An 11,031-nucleotide genomic window follows, 5' to 3' on the forward strand; every position below is an offset into this window, starting at 1 on the left:
CCGGGAATCCCTCCAGACAGACACACAGCAGAAGGACTACTGGAGGAAGTAGTGGAGGTAGAGGCAGAGGAACCAGCCCAAGAGGATGACTCTGTCTCACTCTCCATCTCTATCCACAGTTACACCAGGCCTCTGGTGAAGGACAGGGACCCAAGGGGAGTCAACAAGTGTCTAAAGGTAACTGACACACACTGCTGCACAGCCCGGTAAACAGCGAGTTAAAATTAAAGTGAAGGTTTATACAGACAGAGAGCACTCTGTGGGAGATAAAAGCACTGCGTGTGCTTGCAAATACTCCGCATACCCCACATCCCCTGTCTGTTGACTTCCAGATAGGGGAAGGGGAGGTTTAAACACAGGCATGAAATAAGAGCAACAGTATGCATATAATCACGTATTGATGTTCTGAGATACTCTGGAAATGTTATGGTTGAGATAGGGAAGGATTTGGGTCACCTACATAGAGTTCTCTGTACACCATGAGCCATTAATGGTAAACTTGTTAGGTAATGTCTATACAATGCATACAATGTTCAGTGGTATGGATTAACTGGCTAGGATTTTATTGACATGAGCACTCATGTATCTCAAACCCCGTAGCTTTAATGGTAGACTGGACATACATCTGAAGGCAATAGAGAGGGAGATCTGGCATCCAACAAAGTGGAATCTGATGTTGAAAACTGGTGTGCTGAGCGACGCTGACCTCATGTGGACACAGTTTGAACTATACCTCGTTTTTCATCTCGCGCCGTGACCATATTATAAGTAATGATTCAGTCCCATTGTAATGTGGTTATTGCAGTGAGTGTGATTCAGTTCATGTCTGTGGCTTCTCTGCATCACATTAAATAAATAAAAAATATAAAGTATTTGTTAACCTCCCAACCTCCTTATTCTGACCATCCCTATACATACAGTGCCTTGCGAAAGTATTCGGCCCCCTTGAACTTTGCGACCTTTTGCCACATTTCAGGCTTCAAACATAAAGATATAAAACTGTATTTTTTTGTGAAGAATCAACAACAAGTGGGACACAATCATGAAGTGGAACGACATTTATTGGATATTTCAAACTTTTTTAACAAATCAAAAACTGAAAAATTGGGCGTGCAAAATTATTCCTGATCAACATGCACTGGGTTCAGACCGTTTGGAGCAGTGTGTTAAACATCGCCATCACTCCCTTCTTTAAGAGTATGGGAAAGTGCTGTGGTAGCATCATCGTCCGACTAGCCAGGGACTGATGTTGGGCTCTGCCACCTTCTATGGGAGTGTGGAGGGATGGTGGAGGGAGGGTGGAGGGAAGGAAGGAGGGAGGGAGGGAGGATGGAGGGAGTGGGCTGGGCTGAAGCACACTACATTGGCACTGGTTGTTTGCAGTCATGTCTTATTCTCAAAGAAAAAATTACTTTGCAACCTTTACTCTGCAAAGGATGGATTTTAAAAAGTAGAACTTGTCATATTTATTTAGTAAATCTGTTCAATTATATTACACCGTATCTAAAAAATAATATGATTTATTTTTTCTTATTTTAGTGCAAAATACTAATTTAGAACTATTATTGGTTCATTGGAGTCAGTTTCATCTCTAAACCATAGCTTGAAGAAATGTGTTAGCAATTAAGATAAAACATAATGAGCTACAGACTTGTCTCTGGAGCCTAAATAGACTTAGGCAATTATAGTTGCCCCAGCAATTCAAATTATGTCAACTTTAAAAGCACTGCACAGCTGTTGTGAGATGCTAATGCACTCTACCGTACTAATCATTGGTATTTCTGACCCTTAGCATGCATACACTACCATTCTCTGGAGCTAGTAGTTGTGCAAAGATACAGCAGGGGGAAAGGGACAAACTTATGAAGCAACTATTTTTGTGATACAGTTCATTTTCAATGGAAATTGCAGTGAACCTTGCCTGTACCACAGGGATACATTCTTCAATTTCTCTGGGATTGTAAGAAACCCTTTTAAGTTGTCTGGTGGACCCTACTGTTCAGTAAAGAAGTCAACATCAATGTCAAAACATCTAGGAGTCTTCGACGATCAATTTTACTCCCATGCGGTCTATCTGTTGGGGTGCCATCTGTCTGGCTCAGTCTGTCAGTCAGGACCCACTGCAGTTTACAGCATTGACACACACAGGAGACACAGGCATGCCCTCCGTGACAATCAGGGATCTATTTCTGTCCCTCCTCCTTCTCCGTGCCCCGACCCCCAGCCCACCAGACCCCAGCCCACACTCTGATCCCATTCCACCACTCCCCTTTCCTCTCTCCCACCCCCTGTTTCCATCTCTCCCACTTTCTGTCTCTCTGCCCAAAGGGAACTGGTACAGGGAACATGATCAAGCCACTGCTCTTCCCTAAAGACACACTTCACTTGACTCAATACAGTATTTTTTGCATGCTACTGGACAGCAGTCTGTTGGTGGAGATAAATTGCAACAGGCTTACAATAGTGATACACTGCTATTACTGTTGCTCGCTTAGCTAACACTTCTTTTTCCTCTTCTCCTTCCTCTTTTCCATATCATCATAATGTTTCTATGGTCTTGTTTATGCAACAAGTAAATATAGGATGTAATGACTGATCGTGACAACTGTAAGGAATCCTAAATCAGATGATACATTTATTTTGAGAGAGTACTGCGTTTTATAGGGAAATTATAACAGAACATGAGAGAGAGAGAGAGAGAGAGAGAGAGAGAGAGAGAGAGAGAGAGAGAGAGAGAGAGAGAGAGAGAGAGAGAGAGAGAGAGAGAGAGAGAGAGAGAGAGAGAGAGAGAGAGAGAGAAGAAATACTCCAGACTGACTCTAGCCGCCCAAAATAAACTTTTGCAGCACAAATACTGGAGGCAGGAGGGGTCGAGAGTCATTGTGGTTCTGTTGAGTTTATGGACCCAGTTTTCCCATCTCGAGGCCATAATATCTACTTTAAAATACCCACTTTAAAATACCACTAAAACACATGTCCATAAGAAGTAGAGATCATTATGCAGGCTTATAATACAAAATAGATACAAAATGCACTGGTGAGTTAGTAGAGCTTTTAAGGATGATAAAGATAATTCATGAATAATACAGGCTTATAGGAAGTCAATGACAAGCTCTTGCTTTCTTCATACAGAATGCATACCATCAAAGAGGTGGATCCCTAGCGTCTATCACCTACAGTACAATGACGAGTTTGAGTATGCTCTTTCCCTGGTAGAAGATGGATGTGCCTGGGATGACGGGAGCCATGGGATAAAACACTCAATTTCTTGTCTCCAAAGTACTCTAATTTAATTGATTTTGATTTGTCAATGAAATCAGCTACTACTAACCAGGGTTGCAAAATTCTGGGTAAATTGAATGAATTCCCTGGTTTTCCAGAAATGTTCTATGGTCACTCTTGTTCTGTTTTGTCTTGCCCTGAGACTCACAAGGACAGGGTGTGAGGGTAGCAGAGAAACCTGGTGGTAGCCTAGTGGTTAGAGTGTTGGACTAGTAACTGCAAGGTTGCAAGTTCAAATCCCCGAGCTGACAAGGTACAAATATGTCATTCTGTCCCTGAACAGCCAGTTAACCCACTGTTCCAAGGCCGTCATTGAAAATAAGAATTTGTTCATAACTGACTTGCCTAGTTAAAAAAAATCTGTTTTACAGTAACTAGTCTTGCATTGGCACTGACTCACTACTATGTGCTGTCCAGCAATATGCCATAGGTTAAATTAAATACTTTATAGTGGACATATTGAGACAGTGACACACTGCACAGTGTTCTACCACCAGTGAGGCTTGACTCATAAATGAAAATGTCATTTATTTTTTATTCTATTTGCTCGCTGTACAGCCCATAGAATTTGTTAATAGACATAATGGAAGTTGTCAATTATGTCACTGACTGCTTATTAACTGTAACATTTGCAATGTCAGTGGTAGTTTATGAATATAAAGCTAGACAAGATTCTCAATCAAATATATTTTTTATCACAGTGGGTGACAGCTTAATGATGACTGAAAATGAGCACCTCAAGAGGGCATTTGTCTACAGGGCTAGCTGAAACTCATTTGACATTGTATAATGATGGTCAGTTCACAGCTGAAATGCACATCATCCATTGCTTATTAAAAGTAATTACATTCCAAAAAATGCATATGTAAAGTGCATGTTTCTAATTGTTAATGTAGGTATGCATCAACACCTGCTGAACTACAGTATGCTTTCTTGTGCTTTCATCAATACGTTGATGAGTAGAGGTGGATGAGTTTTACTTCAATGACCGGTGAGGATACAGAGAGAGGATCACGTTCACCTTTTATGAATGAAGGGAAGAGATAAAGACACCGATCTGGGATTACAACATAAACCTTGTGCTAGTGACCAGAGGGCTGAGGACTGTTACACAGTCAAACAACAGTCAATGACTTTTGGCCTCTATAAAAACAAAAACAAATCATACAACAACAAAACATGGATGAATGATGAATGATCTGGTAAATCCAATATGTATACTTTCTCATTCTTTACTTGAACCCTTTATCAATGAAGTATCTTGTTTTGAAAATGTTCTATGCATTCACATATACTTTGTTTGACTAAGCATAATACAGTGGATTACTGTTTATGACAAAGTCCTACATTCTTCCTGTCTGGAAGTTGTTGGTCAGCGCCGATGGTACTGTAGTGAACTGTTGGTGTCAGTGGGAGCAGGAGTAGGAGAGGCGTCACTGCATCACCCTAGAGTGGAAATTCATGCTACCATGTAAGCCCTGCCCTGCTGACCCCACAGCCCAGTGTGAAATTTGACACGGCTCTGGGGTCCCCTTTAAGACATGCTTTTGCTGTGAGTGTGTGTCTAGGTGTGTGAGTCTAGGTGTGTGGGTGTGTAAGTGTGTGTGCATGTGTAGGTGTGTGTGTATAGGTGTATGTATATATGTGTGTGTGTGTGTGTGTGTGTGTGTGTGTGTGTGTGTGTGTGTGTGTGTGTGTGTGTGTGTGTGTGTGTGTGTGTGTGTGTGTGTGTGTGTGTGTGTGTGTGTGTGTGTGTGTGTGTGTGTGTGTGTGTGTGTGTGTGTGTGTGTGTGTGCGCATGTGGGGGCAGCAGCTGTCCACGGGAATTTCAGCCGTGTCGTCACAGTAGTAACAGGGAGGATCAGTGTGACTGAGGGGGCTGCCTGCAGTCTGCTTCAGTGGGTTCACACTCACTGTCCTCTGCCCCAGCCCTCCACGCCCCACTACTCTCCCTGCCTCTGCCCCAGCCCAGGCCCACGGCGCCACCATGGCCGACCAGTACCAGTACAACACCAACGAGGAGAAATTTGTGAAAGACAGCCACACCAAGGAGATCGACCTGATCAACAGAGACCCTAAATTGATCAATGAGGATGTGATCAAGGTAGGTAAACCATGACGACGCCACCCACTCACACGCACACTGAATCTACAGGTTGAACTTGTTTTGCCTCAAGTAAGGAAAGACAAGCTTTAAACCTTAGTTTAAAATTAAGTCTAAAGTCTAAACTTAAAGCCAACACTGAACACTTCAGTATGTTGCTGTGTTGCTGCCATGAATGTCCCAAAATAGTCCCAGGCCTGTTCCTTATGCCCCAGCACGGCACCCAACGTTTATTTCTGGAATGGGGCTAAAGCGCTGTGACAGACATACAGACAGACAGACAGACAGATATTATGAGGTGGTTTCTTTTCAGAGCTTTATAGCTGCTTTTCCTGTGTTTGTCGTCATGTTTACATACAGTGAAATCTATCATGCGCTATATTTCCCCAGAGCTCAGGAGAGCGTGGAAGGAGATAGTCTACTGCCTGGCTAAACAGGGCGTATGAAAAAACTTTTATTGACTTGAGTGAGTCATCTGTTAAGTATAGCATGTACAGTGGGGTCAGAAATTATTGATGAAGATGAGCAATAATGACTGTATAAAATAAAATATGTAAATACTGAACTATATTGTATGCAAAACATTATATTATATTATATATATTATTATATTCTATGTTTCAGATGATTTTGTGCTCAGTATAAATTAATGTTAAATAATGTATTGAGTCATTTTGGAGTGACATTTTTTCTAAATAAGAGTAAACCATATTTCTAAACACTTCTGCATTAATGTGGATGCTACTACGATTACAGATAATCCTGAAAGAATCATGAATAATGATGAGTGAGAAAATTACAGAGGGTCAAAGATTGCAATGTACCCCCAAGACATGCTAACCTTTCCTGTTATTGATAATGGTTAGCTCCCAAGACATGCTAACCTTTCCTGTTATTGGTAATGGTTAGCCCCCAAGACATGCTAACCTTTCCTGTTATTGATAATGGTTTGCCCCCAAGACATGCTAACCTTTCCTGTTATTGATAATGGTTATCATGTCTTGGGGGTGTGATCTTAGACCCTCTGTGTTATTCACGATTCATTCAGGATTATCTGTAGTCATGGTAGCACCCCCATTTTAATGTGGAAGTGTTTAGAAACCCATTATTTACGATAAAAGTGACTCCAGAAGGACACAATACATTATTTTGCATTTCTATAGTGTACAAATAATCTGAAACCCAATCCAAATGAACTTCAAATGCATCCAAAACGTTTGTAGAGTCACAAGCTTGACGTAGTTACCGCATGCTAGGAATATGGGACCAAATACTAATCTTTTGACTACTTTATTTCTAATAATCTTTCGGGGTGTCAATATTTTTGAGATAAATATTTTTGATAATTTAGATATTTTTTCAGAGTATGCGATAGCTCAGTATTTTCATTACTTACAGTGGCTTGCAAAAGGATTCACCCCCTTGGCATTTAACCTATTTTGTTGTCTTACAACCTAGAATTAAAATATATTTTGGGGGGGTTTGTATCATTTGATTTACACAACATGCCTAACACTTTGAAGATGCAAAATGTTTTTTATTGTGAAACAAGAAATAAAACAAAAAAAACAGAAAACTTGAGCCTGCATAACTATTCACCCTCCCCCCAAAGTCAATACTTTGTAGAGCCACCTTTTGCAGTAATTACAGCTGCAAGTCTCTTGGGGTATGTCTCTATAAGCTTGGCACATCTAACAACTGGAAATTTGCCCATCCTTTAATGCAAAACTGCTCTAGCTCCTTCAAGTTGGATGGGTTCCACTGGTGTAAAGCAATCTTTAAGTCATGCCACAGATTCTCAATTGGATTGAGGTCTGGGCTTTGACTAGGCCATTCCAAGACATTTAAATGTTTCCCCTTAAACCGCTCAAGTGTTGCTTTAGCAGTATGCTTAGGGTCATTGTCCTGCTGGAAGGTGAACCTCTGTCCCAATCTCAAACCTCTGGAAGAATGAAACAGGTTTCTCTCAAGAATTTCCCTGTATTTAGCACCATCCATCATTCCTTCAATTCTGACCAGTTTCCCAGTCCCTGCCAATGAAAAACATCCCCACAGCATGATGCTGCCACCACCATGCGTCACTGTGGGGATGGTGTTCTCGGGGTGATGAGAGGTGTTGGGTTCGCACCAGACATAGCATTTTTCCTTGATGGCCAAAAAGCTAAATTTTTGTCTCATCTGACCAGAGTACCTTCTTCCATATGTTTGGGGAGTCTCCCACATGCCTTTTGGCGAACACCAAAGTGTTTGCTTTTTTCCCCTTTAATAAGCAATGGCTTTTTTCTGGCCACTATTCCATTAAGCCCAGCTCTGTGGAGTGTACGGCTTAAAGTGGACAGATACTCCAATCTCCGCTGTGGAGCTTTGCAGCTCCTTCAGGGTCAACTTTGGTCTCTTTGTTGCCTCTCTGATTAATGCCCTCCTTGCCTTATCCGTGAGTTTTGGTGGGCGGCACCCTCTTGGCAGGTTTGTTGTGGTGCCATATTCTTTCAAATGTTTTTATAATGGATTTAATGGTGCTCTGTGGGATGTTCAAAGTTTCTGATATTTTTCATAACCCAACCCTGATCTGTACTTCTCCACAACTTTGTCCCTGACCTGTTTGGAGAGCTCCTTGGTCTTCATGGTGCCACTTGCTTGGTGGTGTGCCTTGCTTAGTGGTGTTGCAGATTCTGGAGCCTTTCAGAACAGTTGTATATATACTGAGATTGTGTGACAGATCAAGGGACACTTTGATTGCACACAGGTGGACTTTATTTAACTAATTATGTGACCTTTGAAGGTAACTGGTTGCACCAGATCTTATTAGGGGCTTCATAGCAAAGGGGGTGAATACATACGCAAGCACCACTTTTCAGTTTGGAAAGCATGCCTACAACCAATTTTAAAGTTGTGATAATTAAAAGGAATAGACTGTGATTCAGTAGTAATATTTCAAATTCTAGAAATTGGTTTACATCTGTTAGGCATCTGTTGAGTGTAACAAGTTCATTACCATTCAGGGTTGAGTTGCAGATGTCTATGTAAGGACCAGGTGCTGGATACTGAATACAACAAGCAATTACAAACTGGGCCATCATAGACTTGCATTTTACGTGAAGAAATGCTGGGTTTCAGCCCCTTTTCAGTACACAACACAATGATGTCACGCACTGATTTTTGGAGGCAGAAAATGAAAGCCATCACCATCTGCGCCCATTTAACATAGACCACATTTACATACTGTAGTTATTACTTCTAAACAAAACACGTCTTTGGGGTTCTCATACGCTTACAATGTTGTTTTGATTATTGCTTGAGCAGTTGCTAAGAGTATATTTAGTTGTGATCTTTGCCAAATACCTATTTTGGATTCAGTAGTTAACGCTCATTGATATAGTCTGTAGTAAAGTTAGCGAAGGGTATGTTTACCAGTTGAAGTTGAAGTGTTTTAAAAAAAAAATGTTAACGTATAATGCAGTTGATGGGCAACGATGACACACACATTATAATAAGCAGGTCATTCATACAAGCTTTACAATCCAATCATAATCCAAGGTAGTGGGAAATGCACTCATAAGCAACATGCAAATGGAGGCTTTTTTGCTAGCGGTCTATGAGAACTCCCTGTGTCCCTAGTGTGGCAATGTTTGCAAACACAGAAAGGGGTCTATTTGTTAGTACAGTACACAGAACAGATTGAAGTGTGGTATAGGGCCTCAGTATAGTTGTGTTTATTTCATGCACTATGTATCCCAGGCACTACTAATGATAACAGTAATGTTGTTAAGTCATAATAACACGTGTATTTTTGCATAATCATATCCATTGATTTGTGAGGAAACTGGGCAAGGATTCAATCAAGGGTGCACTGTTGCTAAGCACATTGTTCTTGACTTTAAAAGGGAATTTACACTTGTGCCAACATTCACAGCATTTACCATTACTTTTCCGTGAATATTAAGAAAATGACCTTCCAAAGGCATATTGTCGACAGTGCAATGGGTTTGTTGACAACACGTCGTTGATTAAATCCTGGCCCTGGTGTTAGGTACTCAGAAAACACTAGACTTCCTTTCATCAGTGAGAATTCACTAACGTCGTCCATGGTATTCCTTCCCTGCAGGTAGAGTTTGAGGATGTAATCGCAGAGCCTGACGGCACACACAGTCTGGATGGGGTGTGGAAGCTCAGCTACACCACCTTCACTGTGTCCAAGTACTGGTGCTACCGCATCCTCTCAGCCATCTTCGGCATCCCCGTGGCTCTGCTCTGGGGCTTCCTCTTCGCCTGCATCTCATTCTGTCATATCTGGGCTGTGGTGCCCTGCATCAAGAGCTGCCTGATCGAGTCACAGTGCATCAGTCGTATCTACTCCCTCTGCATCCAGACCTTCTGTGACCCCTTCTTTGAAGCCCTGGGCAAAATCTTCAGCAGTGTGAAAGTGGCCCTGCGCAAAGAGGTCTAGATACTCACACCAGAGGTGGCTGGTGAGGGGAGGAAGGCTCATAATAATGAATGGAATTGAGTCAATGGAATGGATCAAACACATGGAAAGCCATGTGTTTAATGTGTTTGAGGCCATTCCATTATTCTGTTCCTGCCATTACTGTAAGCCTGTCCTCCCCATTTAAAGTGTCACCAGCCACCACTGACTCACACCCACCACAGTGTTTACATGTGTTTGGATGAAATGTTGCACCCTTTTTATATGCCAGACCAGATGACCAGTCCTGGTGTCCTCATATTTCCCAAGACACTCCCCGTTACCCTCACCCCGCCCGGAGCCCTGGGCCCCGCCCAGTCCATCTTGCCCTTTGAGTCCTGACATGCTCAGAGCGACCAGCGCCATTAGAGGCTCTGTGATAGCTGCAGCATGGTTGGGTGACAGATCTGGCTCCGTTGGAAGGCAGAGAGCTGCCTGTTCATTGAGGGAATAGAGTGCTGGCAGCCATGGAATGTATCTTGAGATGCTGAGGACAGTAGCTTCTCGGTCACATGACATAAACACCCCAGTTACTCTAACGACATTGCAGTGCCTGTAGGACAATACTGCCTACACAGGGCTCTCCAACCCTGTTCCTGAAGAGCTCCCATTCTGTACGTTTTCGCTCCAACCCTAATCTAGTACACATGATTCTAATAATTAGCTGGTTGATGAGCTGAATCAGGTTAGTTACAACTAGGGTTGGAGCGAAAACCTACAGGAGGGTAATTCACAGGAACAGGGTTGGAGAGCCCAATTCTGAATTGATATACAGTATATTAAACAGTCAGATGTGTGTGTGTGTGTGTGTGTGTGTGTGTGTGTGTGTGTGTGTGTGTGTGTGTGTGTGTGTGTGTGTGTGTGTGTGTGTGTGTGTGTGTGTGTGTGTGTGTGTGTGTGTGTATGCGTGCATTTTGTGCCTGCTGATAAACTAGTTGATGTTGTACAATAGAAAAGAGAATTGTAGTGCTTCAACAAGATTATATCACCTTTTACAGAGTCAATAAGATGCATTTTCTCAACTGAATAATTTTGATTAAACACATTCTAAATTGTACATTTTGCTTCACATTTCTTTCACATAAGCTACCAATAAATTGACTGTGTGGCTGTTGAAACTGTAAGAATGTTAGAAAGAAATGAGACTATTTGCAGGTCCTACAATTCAGCCAAGTATGTG

The 11,031-nt window shown here is 41.9% G+C and overlaps 1 protein-coding gene across 1 annotated transcript; it reads left to right on the plus strand.

Moving 5' to 3' along the window:
• Nucleotides 1–5,135: 5,135 nt before the first annotated feature.
• Nucleotides 5,136–10,908, plus strand: LOC110528162 (caveolin-3). Its single transcript, XM_021609990.2, has 2 exons — nucleotides 5,136–5,386; nucleotides 9,492–10,908. The coding sequence occupies exons 1-2, from the start codon at nucleotides 5,270–5,272 to the stop codon at nucleotides 9,831–9,833; spliced, it is 459 nt and encodes a 152-aa protein (XP_021465665.1). The 5' UTR covers nucleotides 5,136–5,269; the 3' UTR covers nucleotides 9,834–10,908.
• Nucleotides 10,909–11,031: the final 123 nt, after the last annotated feature.

Source organism: Oncorhynchus mykiss, chromosome 7, assembly GCF_013265735.2.
Source record: "Oncorhynchus mykiss isolate Arlee chromosome 7, USDA_OmykA_1.1, whole genome shotgun sequence".
NCBI classification, from domain to species: domain Eukaryota; kingdom Metazoa; phylum Chordata; class Actinopteri; order Salmoniformes; family Salmonidae; genus Oncorhynchus; species Oncorhynchus mykiss.